Raw genomic sequence first — 24,143 nt, forward strand, 5'->3', positions numbered from 1 at the left:
CCAGGACCCTGGGATGACGACCTGAGCCGAAGGCAAATGCTTAACCGACTGAGCCACCCAGGCGCCCCCAAAATCTGCTTTTTAAAATTTAACTTTTATAAACCTCTGCTAGAAATCAAACCACTTCAAAGAAGAAGCGCATCTTTTTTATTCTCTTTTTAGCATTTGGAATATGTAGCATAGGATCTAAGCCAAATAAAAGTGTTCAAGAAATGCTTACTAGCTGTTTTTATTTTATTCAATATTCACTAAATATTCATTATGGGTGAAAGGTATATCAATCAGAAATATCTGTACTGCATATCATTACGGGAAAATATATTTTATGAATTTTCTAAAATGGGAAAATTTACAAATGTATTTTAATCATTAAAAAAAATAACTTGTCTAGCACATAGCCTCTTTTTTTTTTTTTTTGCGCATAGCCTCTTTAATGAATAGAAGCTAGGCTAACACAAATGGTCATATGTTATGATTGGGTACTACAAGTAACCTGGGCTTGGGAATACTATTGTACTATACTAAACTATTTAAAAATTAATTTCTAGAATCCCAACCCTTATATTTCCATGGCAAGTCACATACATTATTTCAATCCTCCATAGCCTTTGGGAATAGGCAAGGGTGCGTAGTACTCTCAACTTGCAGTTAAGGAAAAGATCCAACAAATAATCGAATTACACAAAATCCCCTTTCCATTAACCAGTGATGCCAGGGCTAGATTACTACTCTTTTGTTCATTTCACTATCCTAGGCTGCACGTACACAAGGGACGGGCCAACTTGTATTCCAGAATTCAATTTCCGTGTTTCTTCTCTGAAAATTCATAGGTTACCCATTCCTTCCATCCTCCAGCATAGTGTTGAGCACTGAAAACATATAGCAAAGTTAGTGCTGTAAACATTTCCTCCTGCTTTATAACACAAGGTTGATAGGAACTTTAGAGATTAGAGGTGCAATGACTACTCTAGACTTTAAACCTACTTAAAAGACTGTTACTTTTGAGTAGGATGAAAATATAGTCTCTTAGTCTCTAACCTGCTATTACTAACACAGTAATTACAAATTTTTCAATCAACCAGTAAACATATAATACATATGAAACATTGCTATACACATTCTTGAATACATTTTTATAATTCATCTATGCACCTGTTAAAGCCCAGAGATATGGCCATGTCCAAAGCCTTCTTGCTTCTCACTCCGGCTAAACAAGAAAACACTAGACTGTCAGATTTGGATGGTTTTACTTCATTGTACTTCTCTTTGAAGTCTTTTGGGTTCATCTGTAGAGCTTCACCTACCTCATCCACTGAAAGAAAATGTTAAGAATTTTAATTAAATTTTAGATACAGTAAATTACTGAATATATACTTTTGTGATGAAGCAATTCAAGTCACATGTCACTTACGTGGTATATTGACAGACCCAGGAATTTTTCCATACTCGACAATTTCCCATGTCTCTCTAACATCAATCAACATAATTTTTTTGGAATTCAAGAGGTTCTTAAGTTCCTTATAAGTGACATCTTTAAAAATAGCAGTACAAAAATTGTGGCAGCTTCCTTTTATTGACTTCAAACCTGGAAAGAATAAAATAATTTAGGCACCTTCAAAGTAACATTGCTATTAACATCTGGAAAGCAGGTCAAAGGAATTTCCCCCCTGGTTCCAGCCAGCTAGCTATAGTTGATCTTTTGACTTCACTGACCTGTGTATGTATTTTGTACACAGCCTGACAGAGCCACGGGGTGTACCCCTCCCCTCTTGCCCTGCATGCTTAAGGGCTGGCCTTGTGCCAGCTCCATATTCTACTCTCTCCAAGCCCTTAATTGGATGGAACTTGTAAATACACATTCAGCATTTGGTAACTGAATTCTGCAAATAATTTGTAAGTCTAACCATAATCCAAGTTACAATGTTAAGAAAATTTTAATTTCCGGGGAGCCTGGGTGGCTCAGTCGTTAAGCGTCTGCCTTCGGCTTAGGTCATGATCCCAGAGTCCTGGGATCAAGCCCCGCATCGGGCTCCCTGCTGCGCGGGAAGTCTGCTTCTCCCTCTCCCACTCCCCCTGCTTGTGTTCCCTCTCTCGCTGTGTCTCTGTCAAATAAATAAAATCTTTAAAAAAAAAAAAAGAAAATTTTAATTTCCCCTTGCAAGCAAAGATAATAAGCCATATGTTAGATGTGGGAAACTTATATGTGAAACTACACTTGTAAGTACTTAAAGGCACTGTTTCTATCTGTTAAATAATTGGTGAGGCGCCTGGCTGGCTCCATCAGAAGAGCATGGGGCTCTCGATCTTGGGGTTGTGAGTTCAGGCCCTATGTTGGGTGTAGAGATTACTTAAATAAAAGCTTAAATAATTGGTAACATAATACAGGACTGGGTAAGAACCTATAAAATAGATTCATGGGTCCACACTGATATAAGGATATAAGTGAATAAGTGGGGAGAAGGGATTATTTCAATTGATAAATGTGGAATGAATGATGAAAAGAGAAAATCACCATTAGGTTAACATCGAGTAATAATTATTTCAGGAAGAGCCATTGACAGATGCTAGAGTTAGTGGGTGAAATTTTGATGAGAAATAGGATAGTATCTCCCCAGGAGATACTTACTCCCCAGGAGATGCTTACTAAATAAGAAAAGGAAACACCTGAAACATACCACTTTAGCCAATTATTCAAAGATCACTTCACTAAAAAAAAAAAAGATCACCTAGTAATGAGAAATGTCGACAACATGTACTCTCTGATATGATGCTCAAAGAAGAGCACATCACTTCCTTAGTATTTTTGCCAAAATGCATACCCTAAATCAAATCAGAGGAAAATCTCAAACTCAATCTACAAAATAATCAGTACTCTTAAAAAAGTGTCAACGTTATGAAAGACAGAGACTGTGGAACTGTCACAGATTGAAGCAGACTGAGGAGCCCTGACAATGTAATAACAACATAGAATCCTGGATTGGCTCTGGGACTATAAAGACCGCAGTAGGAAAACTGGTGAAATTCAAATAAGGCCTGTGGATTAGTTAACAGTATTATGTCGGTATTACTTTCCTGATTTCAATAATTGTACCATGTGAGATGCTTACATTAGGGGAAGTTGAGTAAGAATAAAGGGAACTCCATTTTACTTCTGCAACTTTTCTACAGGTCCAAATTGTTTTTTCAGCATGAAAGAAAACCCAAAAGATTTTTTAAATAAAATAAAAATCTTAAAAATTTAATAATATTTCACAACAAAATGACCACTATAAGGTAAATAATGCTTCAAATGTTTAAAATATTAAATATCTTATAAAGTAAAATTGGTTTAAACAGTATAAACTAGCATAGGAAAAGGTTTAAAGATCTAAGTCCAGAGACACACACGCAATATACCATCTATGAGAATTCAGTATTTGGTAACAGTTATATTTCAGACTAATGGGGAAATTTTGTTCAACGAATATGTAGGGCAACTAGCTAGCCATCAGGAAGAAACTTTAAGCAGGCTATTGTCTCGTTCCTTACATGTAAATAAATTTAAATTTCAGTCTAAAAACTAGTATCTTAGAAGTACCAATAGAAAACATGAGCAGATAATTTAAACCTTGGGATAAGAAGACCATTCTAAACATGGCAAAATCAGAAGTCACAAAGTTTTGACCTCATAAAAATGCTAAATTTATATATGGGAAAAGAACAATGAATAATTAGAAGATAAGTGGCAGGCAGGAACAAAATATTTGTAACATAGAAAAGACAAAACATTAATAGAGCTCATACAAATAGGATAAGGACAAAATTACCAAAGAAAAATGGTCAAAACACGAACAGGGAATTGACCTGAAAAATACCAATGGTCAATAAAATGTAAAAAGATGCCCTATCTCACTACTTATTAAGGAAATGCAAGATATAAACAAAATTTTTCAAATTTTGTCAGATTTGTAAAAATTAAAAGGATTGATAACATCAAATATTGGTGAGGGTATGAGGAAATGGGTACTCTTACATTGTTGGGAGTGTGTAACATTAAAATCTTTTGAAAGGAAAATTTAGCAGGAATAACACTTTATGTAGGCATATCTTTTTTACCTCACAATTTTACTTTTAGGAACCTATCTTAGTACAGGAGTATTAGCATGAATACATACAAATGTATATATGTATAAATATATTCATTGGCAGCATTCTCTGTAATACTGAAAAGTGGCAAGAAGCTGGAAGTCTATCCATAAGGGAATGATTATAAGTGGTACATTTATACAATGGCATATTATTTAGTGTAAGTTCTCCAAAATATAGTACTAAATTTAAAAAACTAGTTGGAGAGCACAAGGTATAAACTAGGGGTTCCCAGACTTTCTTGGTTCATCCTTTCATGTCTTAGTAAATTTTCTGCAGTGCGCATAGGCCAAAAGAAATGCTTCACGGTCCTATTTATTAAGTAGTTAAGCAAAGCCAAAAGTGAGTTGTGAAAAACCAGCTTTTCTTGTAAAAACCAAACACTGTTCTATTTTCATTTGTCTTTCTCATTGATAGCAAAAGATGGAAAAATGGATAAATACAATAGTTAAAAAAATTTAGATTTCCCTGCAATTCTACTCCAAGGTATGTACCCCAAAAATTTGAAAACAGGGTCTCAAATTCAGACACCAATGCTCATAGAAGCATTATTCACAATTACTCACAATAGCCAAAAGGTGGAAACAACCCAAGTGTTCATTCAACAGAGGAGTGGATAAACAAAATGTGGCTTATACATACAATGGAATATTATTCCGCCATAAAAAGGAATGAAGTTCTAACACATACTACAGCATGAAATTACAACATTGAAAAAACGCTCAGTGAAGTAAGCCAGACACAAAATGACAAGTATTTTATGATTCCACTTATATGAAATATATAGAATAGGTAAGTTCATAGGAAGTAGGTTAGAGGTTACCAGAAGTTGGAGGGAGGGCTGTTATTGCTCAATGGGTTTGAGTTTCTGTTTGGGGTGATGAAAATTTTTGGAAATACAGTGGTAATGACCCCACAATGTTGTGAATATAATTAATGCCACTGAACTGTATATTCAAAGATGGCTAAAATGGCAAATTTTATGTTACATATATTTTATCACAGTAAATACATTAAAAAAAATAAAAATACAGATTTTCCCATCCTCTTCAGATTTTGAAAAATTGGCCCATGTTATCTACAAGATTCGATCTTAAAATGCCTGGGATAAAATTTCTCACTCAACTTGCTGTTTTGTGAATTCCCAGAAGACAAAAAGTCAGCAGGCTGAGTTCACACTTGGTACTATCCCTCATTGTTAGGAACTGGAAAACTATGGTAATTTAAAAAATTGTTAAACTCAAGACAGTGGTGGTACTTCACCACTGGGAAACAAAAATCATCTTGGCATGTAACCTGTGTAACTGAATCAAAGGAAGTTATGTTTTTCTTATATATTAGAGTCAAACTGACATTTAACTTTCTCTATACTCCTGTTGGGGGTTGTGGGGTGGGGGGGGGGGAGATGGAGAATAGGTGAATAACCAGTGAGGACTAAATTTCCTAGCTTTCCACTCTGAGCCAAAGCACAACTACTCCCTTAATGAGTCTCAACTCCCCCAAGCCTCTCATGGTATGAGGTCCAGTCCACACTAATTCTTTAGTTAAAGCTATAGTGTATTTTTTTGTACAGCAAGGCCTCTACTTGTCAATCAACCATTTCATCTATTGCTTGATCAAAGAAACAACAATCAGTTCCTACACTGAAGGAAAACTGGCTGTTGGGGATTTACTGAGATGATGTGGGGTTCTCTTGAGGGATTCTCAAGAGTAACACAGGTATACGTGATTTTCACATTTTTGAGCCTCATTTTTGAATAAACTCCAATTTTGCTGTTTCCACACTGGTAAATCTAGCCTCACCTGTGTATTACCTTACAGCCTACATAATAAGATACAGTCCGAACTTCTTAGTATGCTCTCTCATGTCCTTCAATCTACTTTACCAGCGTAATTTACCAGACCTCCTCATCCCCACTCCTTCTCTCCCTCAATAACCCTACCCTCCAGCTACATTAAAAGTATACAAGTGCTCTGACTACATTTTTACAGTGGAAAGAGCAGGGATTTTAGAGTCAGATAAACCAGGTTCAAATCCTGGCTTGTTTGTCCACTTAGCTCTGTAATCCTGGGCAGATTACTTAAACTCCCTGGGACTTAGTTTCTTATTTACAAAACAGGAATAATATTTTAACCTTTCTGAGTTGCTGTGAGGTTTAAGTAATCTATTTGGTGCAATCTTTAAATATATATTTTTGCCTTCCTTCATGATTTATGCACACTGAAGGGAAAACCTTCCTTCCTCATCTCTATCTGGCACACTCCCTTGAAGACTCTGTTAAATGCCACTTGTCACTAACCCAACAGTTCTACTTCTAAGTATCTATTCTAGTGAACTACTTGTACGTATAAACAAAGAGGTATGTACAATGGTAATTATTGAAGAAATTTTTATAACAGCAGAAAAAAGGAAACCAAAATGTCCATCTATAGGGGACTGGTTAAATAAACTGTGGTAATCCATACTATGGAATATATGCAGTGGTTAAAAGAGTTCTATGTACTGCCATGGAGAGCTTCTGAATACCTAAGTGAGGAAAAAATGCAGAAAAGTATGCACAATAGATCACATTATATATATGATCTACATATGATATGCAAAAACATAATGAGTGGAAGATCTAAATAAACATTTTTCCAAAGAAGACATCAAGATGGCCAACAGACACATGAAGAGATGTTCAACATCATTAATCATCAGGGAAATGCAGATTGAAACCAGAAAGAGATATCGCCTCACTCCTGTTAGAATGGCCATTATCAAAAAGACAAGAAATAACAAGTGTTGGTGAGGATGTAAGTAAAGGGATGCACCTAATGCACTGTTGGCAGGTAAACTGGTGCAGCCACTGTGGAAAACAATATAGAGATTCCTCAAAAAAATTAAAAATAGAACTACCATATGATCCAGCAATTCCATTTCTGGTATTTATGTGAAGAAAATGAAGATGCTACCTTGAAAAGATACACATACCCTCATGTTCACTGCAGCATTATTTATAACAAGCAAGATATGGAAACAACCTAAGTGTCCACTGATGGATAAATGGATAAAGAAATTGTGGTACACACACACACACACACGAATTTTCAGCCATAAAAAAGAATGAACTCTTGTCATTTGAGACATGGACCTCAAGGGCATTACACTAAGACAGAGAAAGACAAATACCGTGTGATCGTGTATGTGGAACCAAAAACAAACAAACAAATAGACAAACCCTCAAACCCAAGTTCACAGATACAGAGAACAGATTGGTGGTTGCCAGAGGCAGAGAGTGGCAGGACAGGAGAAATGGATAAAGGTAAAAAAAGGTAAAAATTAAAAAATATTTTTTTAATTAAAAAAATAAGAATTCTCATCTTCATAGGGAAAGGCGAGAGGGAATGTAGGCCTCTTAGGGGAGAGTAAATGATTTTTAGGAAAGATGAACGGGCTCTTAGAAGAATAGATGGGAGGTATGACAGTTTGTGATAAAGTTGGGGTGTGGTGTTGAGTTCCAGTCTGCTTTCCTGTGATGAGTCAATTGCCCCTGGTTGATGAAACTCCCGGGAGGGGACTTATGAAACTGAGTTCCTTTTGGAGGATCTGTCTTTAGGTAGGTAAGAGGAGTTCAGTGAAAGCCTCTCTCTGCATTTGCTGTTTTTCAAATGCCTACAGCTCAAAAAAAAATCAACCTACCAACCCAAATTTCAGTGTGAGATAAATATGATGAACTAAAAATATTTAAAATCACATCATATTAGACAATGCAAATTGAAGATCTAGTATAATTCAGAATGGTCTGATTCATACTGTATACACGTTTAGAGGTTTGTTTTTCTATTACAATTGTCAGGTCTTTTTAGTAAGGAGAAACCTATAGGAATAAGCATTTTTTTTTTTTTTCAAACAGAAAGCTTAAGAAATTTAGGATTACTTCTAGGGGCGCCTGGGTGGCTCAGATGGTTAGGCATCTGCCTTCAGCTCAGGTCTTAATCCCAGGGTCCTGGGACTGAGTCCCATGTCAGGCTCCTAGCTCAGCGGGGAGTCTGCTTCTCCCTCTGCCTCTCTCCCCTGTTCATACTCTGTCTGTCTCTCTCAAGTGAATAAATAAAATCTTTAAAAAAAAGAAAGAAATTTAGGATTACTTTTTTTTTATACTTTTTTTTTTTTTTATTTGACAGAGAGAGACATAGTGAGAGCAGGAACACAAGCAGGGGGAGTGGGAGAGGGAGAAGCAGGCTTCCCGCTGAGCAGGGAGCCCGATGTGGGACTCGATCCCAGGACCCTGGGATCATGACCTGAGCCGAAGGCAGACACTTAACGACTGAGCCACCCAGGCGCCCTAGGATTACTTTTATATATCTCAAAGTTCTAGATTCAATTATTGTTTGAAAAATTTTTTTGAAGTTTTTATTTATGTAATATCTACACCCAACGTGGGGCTTAAACCCATGACCCCAAGATCAAGAGTTGCATGCATGTTCTTCCAAGTGAGCCAGCCTGGCACTCCTATCTTTGAATTATTTAATTTCGATTAGCCTAATGCGATTTAATTAATTGTATGTTTGAAGAAACTATATATAGAAATCATATACATGATTTGGGTTCTAAATTTATTTTTTCATAAATTTAGCTTCTTTTCTTCTATTATAATGTAGCATAGTTTTGTACTATGTTGTACTTTAAAAAACTAAGCTAAATTTCACTTAGAGGGGCGCCTTGGTGGCTCAGTTGGTTAAGCGTCTGCCTTCAGCTCAGGTCATGATCTCAGGGTCCTGGGATCCAGCCCCGCATCAGGCTCCCTGTTCAATGGGGAGCTTGCTTCTCCCTCTCCATCTGTCCCACCCTCTGCTTGTGCTCTCTCTCTCTCTCTCTCAAATAAATAAAAATCTTTAAAAAAAACCTTTCACTTAGAAATAGTCTACCAATGGGCGCCTGGGTGGCTCAGTTGGTTAAGCGACTGCCTTCGGCTCAGGTCATGATCCTGGAGTCCCGGGATGGAGCCCCACATCGGGCTCCCGGCTCAGCAGGGAGTCTGCTTCTCCCTCTGACCCTCCTCCCTCTCATGCTCTCTGTCTCTCATTCTCTCTCTCGCAAATAAATAAAATCTTAGCAAAAAAAAAAAAAAAAAAAGAAATAGTCTACCATTACTTCCTACCAATTCAGTTTGGTATTCTTTTTATAATTTCAAATAAATAAAGTTTTGATGTGAAAAATGTAACTATTTGAAACATAAAAGTTTTTGCTTAATAATAATAACAATCAACATAATAACAAATCACTCTTGCCACAGCTATAAAATAAATTCTCTGGTTTATCTATACTCTTCTTTTGGATGTTGACACCTTAGAAACCCCACATCAATATCTGTTGAATATTGAAAATTATTTCTAGAGACCATGTAATGGTCAATATAAACAACACACAACCAAGAAAAAATGTATTAGAAATAATGATTGTTACTCCAGAGAGAAAATATTAGGAAGAACATTTGGTGTGCTTCCTTCTCAAACGGGTACTTGGGTTTAGTGTGAACATTTTATGACTTCTAATGTAATCACTTTAACAAATATTTTGACTTTTTGAGAACCACTCACAGCAAAATTTGAAAAGTGAACAACTATCCCAGTGAATAAAAGGTTAAAATGGAAATTTTAGATAAGGCAATGCATTTATTGCGTGAAGTGGTGAGTTTAGTATGAAAGGGGAATACCCTATACTAGCTTTCAGCTTCTCAAAGCTACTTGTCTTCTCAACCTCCATTACTACTTGATCACAGTACTTTCCCTTAAATAGCCCAGCGAGTCCCCAGGTCCTCTGAGCTGTCACCTTCCCCAACCTCCCTCCTTATTTAAAGCATCTTCTGTTGCTGGCAGCTGATTCATACTGACAAAGCACCTCCGTGTTTTCTGTTGTTCTTTGTAGGACTAGGATCAAGTAAAGGCCTTTACACAACCTGGCTATCACCCAGAAAGCTACTTAGAATCTTAGAGAGGTCAGAACTCAGGGGAAAGATAGGACATGATGCGGTAGATGAAAGTTCACTCACTTTGTGCCACCACCAAGGTGTGTGAGTACAGCCCTCAGCTGCAGTGTACATGACTTAGTAGGTCGGGTTTGGGATCCTGCTTCAAACCCGTGTAAGGCTAAACAGAAGCAAAGAGGAAGATAAGAACAACAATAAAGCTAGCAGAATAAGACTTGAGGGGATTCCTTCAGAGAATAAAAGTAGACAGCAAGTTTTTGTCCTCATGGAAATGTAGGAGACAAAGGAGATTTTCAGTGTTATGGGGGGGTCACTGATTAAGTAACAAACACTCATGTTAGCAGCCTCAAGTCATTAAGAAGACAAGGATTGACAGTATTCTCTTTGGAAAGTCTTGGTTGAAAGATTAGAAACCCATCCTGGCAACTGGAAGCAACCTAAATGTTCATACAGGAAATGGTTAAATTAATTATGAAGCATACCATGCAGCATTTACAAGGAAGAGGCAGACATTTAGTGACTTGGAGAGATGTCCATATTGCTAAATGAAAAAGCTTCCCCTTTGAGATCTATATACACATAAGATACAATACTTAACGTTTTATAAATGTCCAGAAAAACATCTGGAAGGAAATAGGAAACTATTCCTGGGGAGTGGGATTGCATGGACAGGAATTCTGGGGCATAGGGGCATCGGGGTGGCTCAATGTGTTAAGCGTCTGCCTTCGGCTCAGGTCATGATCCCAGGGTCCTGGAATGGAGTCCCACATCAGGCTCCCTGCTCAGCCGGGAGCCTGCTTCTCTCTCTCCCTCCGCTGCTCCCCCTGCTTGTGCTCTCATTTTCTCTCCCACTCTGTCAAGTAAATAAAATCTTAAAAAAAAAAAAAAAGGAATTCTGGGGCATAAATTAAAAAACAGCAACACCTATATATTATATATGTAGTATTTTTATGTATACATTTATGCATACTCATAAAAAAGTGTTTAGAAGGATGTGTACCAAACCACTTTTGGAGAGGAGGGTGGACTATGGGAGGGTGTATAGAGGGGATCATAAGCTGTTCTTTATCATAAGTTTGAATATAATGGGAATACAATAATGTATCACTAGAATTTTTTTTTAAGATTTTAAGTAATCTCTACACCCAACCTGGGTTCCAGATTACAACTCTGAGATCAAGGGTTGCATGCTCAACCGAGCCAGCCAGGCCCCCCACTAGTAAAAATTTTTTAAAACGAAAAGCACCTTTTCTCTAACACTTTCTCCAACTCGCGTAGAATAATTGCTTTTTCCATTGCAATCTCACGGGGCTGTGTGTGGTGACTGTTTACTTATGTCTGTCTCTCCCCAAAATGGGGACGTGAACCGCGGAGGCTGTATGCCCAGCAGGAGGTCTGCATTTCTAGGTGCTCAATAAACAACAAACTTGGGCGCCTGGGTGGCTCAGTTGGTTAAGCGACTGCCTTCAGCTCAGGTCATGATCCCAGGGTCCTCGGATCGAGTCCCGCATCGGGCTCCCTGCTCTGCGGGGAGCCTGCTTCTCCCTCTCCCACTCCCCCTGCTTGTGTTCCCTCTCTCGCTGTGTCTCTCTCTGTCAAATAAATAAATAAAATCTTCAAAACAACAACAACAACAACAAACTTGCATAGAAAAAGCACATTTTAAACTACAGAGGATGTACCAAAAGTTCAAGTGGAGTAACTGGGAGGGAGAGTTGGGGACACCGTGTTAGGCCACAGTCTCTGCAGCTGCATCCACAAATGAAAATTCTGCTAAAGGAGAGGCAGCATGTAAAGCAAAAAGAAGGGACTGGAAGCCTGCTCTTGAGTAATACACCCAACGCCTCCACTAACCGTTTCTCTGGCTTGTTTTGCCGTCCGTAAAATTAGCAGTGGTACTTTAATAGCTCTAACGTGTTATCATTCTAGGTGACTGTTGCCATCAAGCTCTGAGCGCGGCTCCCTAGTGGGTCACAGGTGTAACTCGCAAAGCTGGGCTCATCCTTAGTCTCTCTCGGGCAGACACTGGCCGTGTTGCTCGCTCCTCTGAGCCGCCAACTGACTTCACTGCCCAGTCAGGCACCAGTATCTTCATAAAAGCCTCCCCACGCGAGCTCCCTGGAGCAACGCTGGCCTCTCTCCCTGCGTCCCCCCAAAGCACCCCCAGACCCAAGTAGCCCGGAATCTGAAGGAAAGTAGGTGCTATCTTCCCAGGTGCCAAGAGTAATGAGTCTGATTTTTAACTGGAAGCCTCAAAAGAAGCGAGCACCCCCACCAATGCCATTTCTTCCCCGGGCCGGAGGTTAGGCACTCTCCCTTTCCCCAGGGACCGCCGAGCTCACCCCAGAGCGCAGCCTCCGCGGACCCCAGGATCGCCCGGCTCGCACACCCGAACAGCCGCAGCGGCAGCACCATCGCCGGGTTGCGCCCACCGGGCCGCTGACTTCCTCCTCCGGCTCCTCCTCCTTGTTCTCCGCCGTCCAGCCACCCGCGCCGGGCTCTTGAGCGCCCCCCGGCCGGACGCCGGCCGGAAATGGGGAGTGCTGCAAGGAGTGATGGCTGAGGGAACAGTGCTCTACTCTTAACACTTTAAATTGGAAAGAAACTCGGGAGTTTTAAAATATTTTAAATATTTAAATAAAATTTAAATATTTAAATTTCGACGCCTGGGTGGCTCAGGCGTTAAGCGCCTGCCTTCGGCTCAGGTCAGGGATCCCAGGCTCCTGGGATCGAGCCCCGCATCGGGCTCCCTGCTCAGCGGGAAGCCTGCTTCTCCCTCTGCCTCTCCCTGCCTGCCCCACTGCTTGTGAGCGCTCGCTCTCTCTGTCAAACAAACAAACAAGTAAATAAATAAATAAATAAATAAATAAATAAATAAATAAATAAAATCTTGAACAAAGACACTGAGAGGTGAGCTTACTTTTTCTTCTGGATTATTATTTTTTAAGGAGAGACAAAGCTTAAAAGTGGAAAGTAGAAAATATACCAAAGATGAAATTTAAAGATTTTTTTTAAAAAGATTTTATTGATTTATTTTTGAGAGGGAGAAAATGACCGGGGGGGCGGGGGGCGGGGGGTAGGGGCAGAGGCAGAAGCAGGCTCCCCATGGAGCAGGGAGCCCCAGGCGCTGCTCCATCCCAGGACACTGGGATCACGACCTGAGCGGAAGGCAAACGCTTAACCGGCCTGAGCCACCCCGGTGCCGAAATTTAAATATTTAAAGTAAATAAATTTTTCCAACTTACTTTATAACAGGATTCTTGTAGATTAATTTAAAGCAAACTGCACAGACGCTTTTCTAAGAACTGCTCTTAACTCCAATAGCTGGTACAACTAATGTCAGTATTAAAATAATCTCATGCTGTCATCTTTCCCCCACAACTTTGATATTTGACTATAACTGACCATAGCTTGTCATAGTTAGGCCCAACTATTTTATAAAATGTGTTAGTTTGCAACTGCTACTGTAACAAATTACCACAAATTTACTGGCTTCGAGCAATATAAATTTATTATGTACAGTTCTGCAGGCGTCAGCAAGCCTGTGTTCCTTCTGAAGGCTCTAGGGCAGAATTTCTTTTCTTGCCTTCTTCATCTACTAGAAGCTGCTGGCATTCCTTGCCCATCTTCAAAGCCAGCAGTTTAGCATCTTCAAATCTCTAACTCTGACTTCTGCTTCTGTTGTCACATCCCTTGCTCTTCCTCTGACCCTCTGCCTCCCTTTTATAAAGACCTTAGTGATAACTTGGGCTACTTGGATGATCCAGGATAATTTCCCTTGCTCAAGATCCTTAATTTAATCATATTTGCAAAGTCCTTTTGCCATGTAATTAATGTAACATGATCACAGGTTCCAGGAATTAGAACACCTTTGCGGGCGGGGAGTGCTATTCAGCTTACCACATAAAGTTTATTATTACTGTGGTTCATTTCCTTATTTTATTTTATTTATTATTTTTTAAAGATTTTATTTATTTGTTTGACAGAGAGAGACACAGTGAGAGAGGGAACACAAGCAGGGGGAGTGGCAGAGGAAGAAGCAGGCTTCCCATCGAGCAGGGAGCCTGATGCAGGCTCGATCCCAGGACCCCGGGATCATGACCTGAGCCGAAGGCAGAACGCTTAATGACTGAGCCACCCAGGCGCCCCTCATTTCCTTATTTTAAATGTATTCTCAATTTGTTCCCCCAATATAATGAAAGCTATATTTAACTGCAAATTAATTTATAATGGAAAATTTTAAAATTAATTTCTAAATGATATTATTAGTGTGTCCAAGGAATAATTTAATTAAGCAGTTTAAAATTATTCAGTTTTCAAGAATTTATTTTATTTATTTATTTATTTTTAAAGATTTTATTTATTTGACAGACAGCACAAGTAGGGGGAGCTGCAGGCAGAGGGAGAGGGGGAAGCAGGGTCCCCGCTGAGCAGGGAGCCTGATGTGGTGCTGACCTGAGCTGAAGGCAAATGCTTAACCGACTGAGCCACCCAGGCGCCCCATTAGTTTTCAGTAATTTAATAATTAATAGCACCACTTCAAATTTCTATGCCAGTGCCATCACTTACAATTACGTTTTTCCAAAATATTTGGAATTTTAGCTATAGTTTCTATATGATCTATTTTGTGGATTAACTTTGAATTAAAATGTCATTATATGTTGTAAATTCATGTACTCCCCATGGCATCCCAAGCTGTCCTGAATACATCAAAACCATAGGTAGTATGAACACAGGTATGGAAACAATGAAACAATGTACTTGGCCTCGATAAATCATATTCAATTTGATTTATGCTTTTGCAAGAGCACATATTATGAAAGAATTCTTCTTCCAATGTTCGTGACTAAGTATTTGAGAAATATTTTTCTGCAGGATTTTTTATCTGAAAAGATGAATAGCTCCTCCCACAACTAGTACAGTGCCAGACTTGGTTTATTAGCAAAAAGTCTTGTCAAAAGAGAATCTTGATTATTGTTCCTTGGACAAGTGTCCAAGTTCTTCTTTCAGAGAGTCAGGAAGTCTTAAAGTGGGATGAAAGGGAGAAAAATAGTTTAAATCTTATGGGAAAGGTCTACTAGTGCTGAGTTGATATGAATCATTAATTCTCAAACAACTCATTTTATTTCTGGGCATAATGCAAGTGAAAGGCAACTGGAAAGGAGGAGACTTTCCCCATTTCTTTCTAAGTCCACATCAAGCCTCCATATATTTGACAAATCAAATGAAAAATTAGGAAATGTATTGTTTTTCATGCAGCTTTTTTTTTTTTTGAAAGAGTTTCTATCAAAACTTAAAATGAGTATCTGTTGACTCAAGATTTCCATTGCTATCTACTAATGATATTTGCACAAGTAGGCAAAGATAAAGAGTACATCAACAGAAAACTGGGGGAAAAATGATACATCCATTCACTGGAGTTTTAAGCAACTAGTCAAAAGAATGAGGCTAATCTAGAGTTATGTCCAAGATATTCTGTCAAGCAAAAAAAAAAAAAAAACAACACACAAAACTAAGTTGTAAAATAGAATGTAGACTGCTAGAAATCAAGATAGTTTTGGAATTTTATCATTTCCAAGAAAAATTTTATGGTGTTTGCATAATTCCTAAATTTCTTTTTTTTAAAGATTTTATTTATTTACCTGAGAGAGAGCCAGCATGAACGGGGAAAGGGGTAGAGGGAGAGGGAGAAGCAGACTCCCCACTGAGCAGGGAGCCTGAGGCAGGGCTTGATCCCAGGACTCTGGGATCTTGACCTGAGGGGAAGGTAGAGACTTAACCTACTGAGCCACCCAGGTGCCCCTAATTCTTAAATTTCTATGTTCTAATTCAGTCTGTCTTTTTAGTCTTTTAATCCATATGATAGATTTTTAAAAATCCCATTTACAGCAATGCTATTTAGTATGGAAATTATTTAGATTTGTTCAGGTTTGCATATCTTTTTTTCCTCCACGTTCTGTTTCAAATCTGATGTTAAAATAAATGAAAACTTTTGATTTGTGATGTAAACAGTTTTGACTTAACAATTACACCACAATACGACCTATTCTTATTTGGGGAATTTTTTTTTTCCCTAAAGAAAAAAATAGGGAAAAAATTTTTTCCGTAAAGAAAAAATTTCACCTACTCCAAAACATTACTTATCCCTATATCTAGCACAGTAACTGGCATATTTTTTTTTCAAATGTTTTTTTTTTAAGATTTTATTTATTTATTTGAGAGAGAGAATGAGACAGAGAGAGAGAGCATGAGGGGGGAGGATCAGAGGGAGAAGCAGACTCCCCACCGAGCAGGGAGCCCGATGCAGGACTCGATCCTGAGACTCCAGGATCATGACCTGAGCCGTAGGCAGTCGCTTAACCAACTGAGCCACCCAGGCGGCCAGTAACTGGCATATTTGTACTTAGTTATATCTGTTGAATGAATGGTTTCCATAAATACAATGTAAACACCTAATGACCTCCTTTGCCAAGTTCTGTACATAGAAATAATGCTAACTATTTCGCAAGAAATGAATTAGAGATTTTACTGGAAAATCAGAGTTTTTGGTTTATCTCTGGTATCTTAGACTCTTAATCCAAGGTTCTATCATAAGGCCACCTGCCTCCTGCCTGAAGAATTGTGAAAGATTACAAAGCTCGTAGGACTTACCCATAATTAGAGTTGATGTTTGCAATATCATTAAGATATTTTCAAACCGACTATTTTTACTAAACATATGAGTGTGCAGACCACTTTAACGGATAATCGAGCTTCGAAGAGGTATAGGTCAAGAAATTTCCTGTCTAGTAAGTAAGCGAGGACAGGTAAGCCAATAATGAAAAAAATGCAAGATTACATGACAAATGTCAGATGTGACTTTACTGCACAGAAGAGTGTGACAGAGGGAAGTCGGAAGCTATCCTTTCAGGCCCTCACCAACAAGTGGGACTTAAGCCCGACTCCGGGAAGACCTGAGTTGCGTACTCAGACAATAGCCTTGAGCCTGTTGCTATTATTCTAAGATTAGTCTGGCCTACCCGGCTCTGCAGACCTACAGAACGCAGGCGCGACGCGAGCTGGCCCCGCCCTGTCCACGCCCCACTCCGGTGCGCCACCGCCATTGGGACGGCCTCAAACCCCACCCCGGATGTGGGCGGGCACACGAGGCCTCGCCTCTGCCGACCGGGAGGTCGGCCGCACAGGCGCGGTCTCTTCTAGTTGTAGACGCTGATGTTCTGCCCCGCGTGGTGAGTCCGGACTGCGGTGCCGGAGTGGCCGCAGTGTCTCGGTCTTCGCTTCCTCTACCCCAACCCCCTGTGGCAGGACGGGCCTGGAGAGAGGCCTGTTACGCGCCCCCGTCTTTCCGATCCCGGGGGGCTCCAGGCGGTCAACGGGGGCCGCGTGAGTGCGGACAGATTGGGCGCCGGCGGCGGAACCGGGGTTGTTTGGGCGGGAGGGGTCCGCAGGGAGGGACCCGAGTCTCCGCTTTATCTGGAAGCAGGCGCTCCCCCCCCACCCCACCCCCCGCCGACACCCTTCCCGCCTCCCTCCCGCGCTCTCTTCTCACTACCCATTTTCTCTTGAGAAACTTGGGAAGCTATTGTTAGTGACTGGAGGGTAGTATTAGGAGCCCTGGAGAAGGGCTGCCGGGGTCCAAGTCTCCATCCACCACTTACTGGCTCCGGGACCTCTGCAAGTCACTTAATCTCTGTGTGTCTCAGTTTCAAGTGTAAAATGGGGGAAGTAATAGTAACCTGTCTCATAAGGTGGTTGTGAGAATTACGTGAGGTAGTATCTTTTAAGTGCTGAGAGCCGAGCGTGATGCACAGCAAAAGTATGTAAGTGCTGTTCATCTTTTTGAGTCTGGTACTAAAAGGAGAGTGTGTCCTTCCTCTCCCCACGCCGAAAATAATTGCCCAAGAGTCCAAGGGTAGGGAAAAAAAATTTTTTTTTCTTTTTTGAGACTATGGGCTTTTGTTTGTATGGCATGTTTTTTAAAAAAATCAAACATTAATAAACAACTTAGTTGTACATCCTACAGCAGAGAAAAGAGATGTTAGGGTAATACTGAAGTTGAAAACTGAAAAGTTTTGTTTGGGAAACCACATGAAAAAAAGGGCCAGAACTTATTTGTCCTGAAAAGAATTAACATATCAAGTCTGAGACTGTTATCCTTAGAAAGTTCTGCTTGCAAGGCTACACTTTGTTTGGCATCTGGAAACAGTATAGTTTATGCTGTACACTGTGGTTTATGCTGAAGTTACCAGCCTCCAGGAAAAACCCGGTCCTGTGAGTCTGTAATGAGCTTCCCTGGGCACAGACATTGCTGTATTTTCCTTATTGGGGGAAAGAGTGTGCTCTGTTTGACCCTGTCTGGCCGGAAGAGAACATAAAGAAGCCTGCACATGGATTCCTGCAAACTTCACTTGTGTCTTTTTCCATTACGCTCATGTTGTATGTCCTTACTGCATTGCCGTAATACAAGTTAGCCATGAGTACAACCACATGCTGAATCCTGTGAGTCCTTCCAGTGAATCTCCAAATACGTGGGTGGTCGTGGAACTCCCCAGACACAATACTGGTGATAGAAACTACTTGAAGCTCCAGTAATTAGATTTTGTCTCTTTTTGCTTAAAAAGGGAAAGAAAAAGAAAGCTATACAGATAAGTAATTGCTAAATAGTGGGTTACTGTCCAAAATTATTTCTATGTTTAGATATAGTGCATGTGTCAGAAAAATCACTGGAAATTGACTACATTGCCAAGTTAAGTTTGAGTCTCTGTCTTTTACAGCCCTTTTATAGATTGTAGGTGAAATACCTGGGGTTTTTTGTTTTTTGTTTTTAATTCTGCAAGCACTATCTATGTGTTGATGTCTATCTTTATTAAGAGGTTATCTGTGAAGCTGGGGAAGGTATGGCCAGTTTCTCTTGGGTCATTTTCCCTGGATTCTTTTAGTTATGCCTGTATTTTCAGGACATCAAGGTGAAAGAGTTGGAGGTAAGTCTGTAAGTTTGGGGATGGAAAGATCAGATTTGCCTTCTGATTATATCTTTTTTCCCTCAGTAAAGTAGAAGACTAGATGCTATTTTGAGAAGTAGGGAGATGGAGGAGTTAGAGGTTTAGAAGAGTGAGAAAGGTTGCACATGGCTGTGTGTGTGAGTAGTAGGTAAGTACGTTTTCCAGGAAGTGTAGTAGATATGGCAAGTCTTGATCCATTTGATGCTGAGATTGTGATTATGAATTAAGTGGACCCAATCTGCTTTCTTACAAGATTTTCTCCAGCCTGTTTGGATACAGACATGCAGAAAGTGGTTAATTGGGTTCATTTAGGTTTGGGGTTTTGTTAGGGAGATGATGTGGTAGTCGTTAAGGCTGTGCACACATACTGTGTTCTTTCAATGTACGTGGTAAGGTTGCACTCTTTTGTACACACGCCACATCCCATTCCCTTACCCCCATGTCTACTTGAGGTTAAATGTGTTATATGACCTGCTTGGGCTGGTAAAATGACAGACATCATTTCCAAGTGAAGCTTTAAGAACCAGCACTCCATTTGCTACTTCCCCATCTCCCTGCCTTGCTATAGGGATCATGGAAGCACTTGGTGAGATGCAGCCTCTTGCCAGCCTGGGCACTAAAGGTGAATAGGAGTGGCTGTAGAGGCAAAGCTGGAAGAACTCGAATTTGTGATTAGGGAACAGAATTCTTGAATTAGTGATTTTGCAAGGTAGAACTATAGGGTAAGTGGGTGAGGAAGTTTGGAGAGAAAAGACAGTCAGAAATGAAGTGGTCAAGGAACTCAGAGGCCTCGTGCATCTCTAACCCTGAAGGCCATAATTTGTTGCCGCTCTGTTCAAGAGTGATGACCCCTGGAATTAAAGAAATGGCTCTTAAAATGGTAAATTAAAAAGCTTCCATATGTGGAATATAGTATAACTGAATCAAGATTCAGAATTTATTTATTCATTTTTAAAGATTTATTTATTTTAGAGAGGCATGTACATGAGCACAGGGAGGGGCAGAGGAAGAGGGAGAGAATCTCAAACTGCTGAGCGTGGAGCCTGATACGGGGCTGGATCCCATGACCCTGAGATCATGACCTCAGCCAAAATCAAGAATCAGCCACTTAACCAACTGAGCCACCCAGGTGCCCCAAGATTCAGAATTTATTATTGAGTTGAAAGATTTCCACCTTGATCAATAAAAGCAAATAAACAAATAGCCATGAAAATTTCAGTGTAGCTTAGCCATAGAACAGATGATATTAGGTAGGATTTAGGCTAAACTTTAATAGTGGTTTAAAAAAAAAAGCTTAATTTTTTATCTAAAATCTTAACAATTAACTTTGGGTTTTTAAAAAAATATAAAGGACAGAGGTAAGTAACACCTTGAAGAAAGAGACAAATTAAGTGTGGGACATTATACAATGTTGCTATTGAAAGTGGTCTGGGGGCACCTGGGTGGCTCAGTTGGTTAAGCGACTGCCTTCGGCTCAGGTCGTGATCCTGGAGTCAGTCCCCGGTTCGAGTCCCACATCGGGCTCCCTGCTCAGCGGGAGTCTGCTTCTCCCTCTGACCCTCCCCCTCTCATGCTCTCTCTCTCAAATAAATAAATAAAAAATCTTAAAAAAAAAAAAAACCTGCAGGAGAAAATTATTTAAAAAAAAAGAAAGTGTGGTCTGTGGGAGCACCTGGGTGGCTCATTTGGTTGAGCGTCCAATTCTTGGTTTCGGCTTGGGTCATGATCTCAGAGTCCTGAGATCGAGCCCCCTGTTGGGAATCCACACTCTGCGGGGATTCTGCTTGAGATTCTCTCCCTCTCCCTCTACTTCTCCCCCTGCTCGTGTGTGCTCTCTCTTTAAAATAAATAAACCTAAATCTTAAAAAACAAAACAAAACAAAAAAACATGTGGTCTATGGACTCACAGCAATGGCTTTCCAGTGGGAGCTTGGTAGACAGGCAGAACCTCAGGTCCTGTGCCAGACTTGCTGAATCGAAATCCACATTTTAACAAGATCTTTAAGGTGACTCGAATGTACTGTCCTGATCTTTTAAAAAAAGCCAGTGTCTTGGGCCGCCAGGGTGGCTCAGTCGTTAAGCGTTTGCCTTCGGCTCAGGTCATGATCCCAGGGTCCTGGGATTGAGCCCCGCATCCGGCTCCCTGCTCGGCGGGAGGCCTGCTTCGCCCTCTCCCACTCCCCCTGTTTGTGTTCCCTCTCTCTCTCTCTAGAGATAAATAAATAAATAAAATCTTAAAAAAAAAAAAAAGCCAGTGTCTTAGGAAAGTATAAGATGGGAAGAACAGTTTCTGGATTAAAAGATGCTAACAATTAACGTGACATAACCAATACAAAGTGCAAACCTTGACTGAATCTTGATTTTTAAAAAAACAGTATGGAAGATAATTTTGGGTCAGCTGAAGAGGCTAGAATATGATGGAATATCAGAATAGGGAATTATTGTTAATTTTCTTAGATGTGATAATGATGTGATTATTCTTAAAAAAGATACAGGCTCTTTGCAACTTTGAAATAGTTCAGCAAAAACAAATATACTCACATACATGTATATATGTCTCTCTGTACACACTGATATTTAGATAAAACAAATAGGGCAAAATGTTCTAGATGTGGAATCTAGGTAGTAAGTATATGGTTGTTTATTATATGTTCTTTTAACTTTTGTGGAAGTTTAAATTTTTTTGTAATAAAAAAGTGGGGAAAAACCCCAGAAGAAATGCAGTAGCTTAAAACAATTTCTTTCTTTCTCAGTTGTTCAGTGCTAGGTCATACGGTGCGGGTAGGCTGGCTCTGCTGTGCTGGGCACATGGCTTCCATCCCTGGTCCATTGTGGCCTTTCCAGCTTCTGCTGTTTGCTAGCTAGTGAGACAGGAGAAAGGGCAAGGGGAGCACATGACCCGGAAGCAGCACTTATTCCCTTGATCAAACCTTTCGTTTTTTCATCCACCTGGACATCATGTATCTAGGGAGTAGTTGGTAAAAGTCAAATGTAATGTGCATTTGTATATTGGTTTAACCAAGATTTCTTTGGTTTCACCTGATGTTCTCTTCTTCTGTTGATGTACTAGGGCCCAACTAAAATGGAAGTCATTTCTATTTTAATATACATTAAGTAAAATACCTAAAATTTTAATTTTGAGGATTAAAGTGTATTCATTTCCCCCTACCCTCAACCTTTTCAGTAAATAACAGATGCGGGTGAAAGAACCTTCCAAAGCTTTGCCTGAGAAAGCCAAAAGGAGGAAAAGACCTGCTATACCTCGTGATGAAGACTCTTCAGACGACATTGCTGGTAAATTGTGATATCTGGCGTCCTGAATGATGTTGTGGAAAATAACCATATATGTTTTTAATCAATAAGTCCTTTGCTTTTTATTTTCACTATTTTCTGCATGAACTTTAAAATCAGCTTGTCTAGTTCCAAAACATCCTGTTGATGTTTTTATTGAGATTTTGCTTAGTTTATAAAGTAACTTAGAATTGGCATCTTTTTGTTGTTTTTCATTTCTCATGACCTGTTAAAGCCAGGCCTTTAAGCCTGAAAGATAACTGGGGAGCTGGCCTCAGGCTTGCTTTTCTCTTGAACTTCATGCCTTCTGTTTCAGCTTTTCTGAGGATTTTCCTCCTTTCTCACCAGTTCAGCTCTCCATTTAAAAAGACATTTTTAATTTTTATTTCCATTTTTGAGTGTTTTTAACTTGGATAGTGTTTCAGAGTAGTTAGATTGTTGTATTGAAGGAAGTCTGAATTATATCTTTAAACATTTGTTTTATTCTTTGAAATTATTTTTTTCAGGGATTCTGATGATTGTTTTTTTTTTTCTTAATTTTATTTATTTATTTGACAGAGAGAGACACAGCAAGAGAGGGAACACAAGCAGGGGGAGTGGGAGAGGGAGAAGCAGGCTTCCTGCCGAGCAGGGAGCCCGATGCGGGGCTCGATCCCAGGACCCTGGGATCATGACCTGAGCCGAAGACAGATGCTTAACGACTGAGCCACCCAGGCGCCCCGATTCTGATGATTCTTACGTTAGCTCTTCCTTGCCTGTCTTCTAGTTATTTTTTCTCAAATTGTCTAAAACTCCTACTTCCTTTTCATTTTGCTTGGTCTTTTTCTTTTTATCGTTTACAGTGTTTTCTGCAGTGTCTTTTTCACCATATGCCCTTTTTAGTTTTGTCATCCTTTTTGTGGTTTTTATTTATTTTTTCCTCCATTTCTTTCCTGAGCTCTGCCAGTCACTTCCTCCTGTTTTGCCACCTCATGCTGGAGCATTTGCTTCTGTTTTGTATTTTTATTTCATGACAGTGATTTCTGTGCCATTTGTTTTTCCTTTTTCTTATATTGGATAAAATTTATGGCTTTGATTTTTCTTTGTTTTCTCATTCTTTAACGTAGGGTCACCTTTCTTGGACCAGTTAGTTTTAGAATATTTGTGTAAGAAGGAGGGCCAGAGCACTGTCAAGACCAGCTGGAGTTTTGAGTGTGAGCTCAGTTAGCCTTTACTTCTTTCCACCCAACAAGATTAGGCAGCCCGGGGGTTTTTTCAGAACCCGAAGGATCTTTTCTCGCTGCCTTAGAGACAAGACTGTTTCCAGCAAATTTGTCTTGTTTGTTTCTCACTTAGTGAATTAGAAATTGCCTTCTTTTGCTTCTTTTTTTTTTTAATATATTTTTTTCTATTTATTTATTTATTTGATGTAGTATTCCATGATTCATTGTTTGCGTATAACACCCAATGCTCTATTCAATACATGCCCTCTTTAATACCCATCACCAGGCTAAGCCATCCCTCCACCCCCCCTCCCCTCCAGAACCCTCAGTTTGTATCTCAGAGTCCATAGTCTCTCGTGGTTCGTCTCCCCCTCCGATTTCCCCCCCTTCATTTTTCTCTTCCTACTATCTTGTTCTTTTTTTTTTTTTAACATATAATGTATTATTTGTTTCAGAGGTACAGGTCTGTGATTCATCAGTCTTACACAATTCACAGCACTCACCATAGCACATACCCTCCCCAATGTCTATCACCCAGCCACCCCATCCCT

The 24,143-nt window shown here is 39.8% G+C and overlaps 2 protein-coding genes across 2 annotated transcripts in view; one reads left to right on the top strand and one right to left on the bottom strand.

Annotated features, from left to right (window-relative positions):
• Nucleotides 1-28: 28 nt before the first annotated feature.
• On the bottom strand, nt 29-12,564 carry TSTD3 (thiosulfate sulfurtransferase like domain containing 3). The gene is made up of 4 exons (XM_021693500.1): nt 12,440-12,564; nt 1,412-1,585; nt 1,153-1,312; nt 29-869 (listed from the first exon to the last, which is right to left on the bottom strand). The coding sequence occupies exons 1-4, from the start codon at nt 12,510-12,512 to the stop codon at nt 797-799; spliced, it is 480 nt and encodes a 159-aa protein (XP_021549175.1). The 5' UTR covers nt 12,513-12,564; the 3' UTR covers nt 29-796.
• A 4,749-nt stretch (nt 12,565-17,313) lies between these two features.
• Nucleotides 17,314-24,143, top strand: part of USP45 (ubiquitin specific peptidase 45) — a 69,436-nt gene continuing 62,606 nt past the window's right edge. The window contains exons 1-2 of the mRNA XM_021693423.2: nt 17,314-17,326; nt 22,284-22,393. Of these exons, the coding sequence (XP_021549098.1) occupies nt 22,294-22,393 (100 nt within the window). The 5' untranslated portion in view covers nt 17,314-17,326; nt 22,284-22,293. The remainder of the gene's footprint in view (nt 17,327-22,283; nt 22,394-24,143) is intronic.

The sequence above is a fragment of the Neomonachus schauinslandi genome, chromosome 8 (genome assembly GCF_002201575.2).
Source record: "Neomonachus schauinslandi chromosome 8, ASM220157v2, whole genome shotgun sequence".
Taxonomy (NCBI): Eukaryota; Metazoa; Chordata; class Mammalia; order Carnivora; family Phocidae; genus Neomonachus; species Neomonachus schauinslandi.

Bases quoted from the DNA above. Each gene is read 5' to 3' on its own strand.
- TSTD3 (XM_021693500.1), bottom strand. From the start codon at position 12,512: ATGGTGCTGCCGCTGCGGCTGTTCGGGTGTGCGAGCCGGGCGATCCTG. The intron at 1,586-12,439 runs GTGAGCTCGGCG...TATTCTTTCCAG, and splicing joins CGCGGAGGCTGCGCTCTGGG to GTTTGAAGTCAATAAAAGGA. The intron at 870-1,152 runs GTGCATAGATGA...ATATGTTTTCAG, and splicing joins ATATCTCTGGGCTTTAACAG to TGCTCAACACTATGCTGGAG.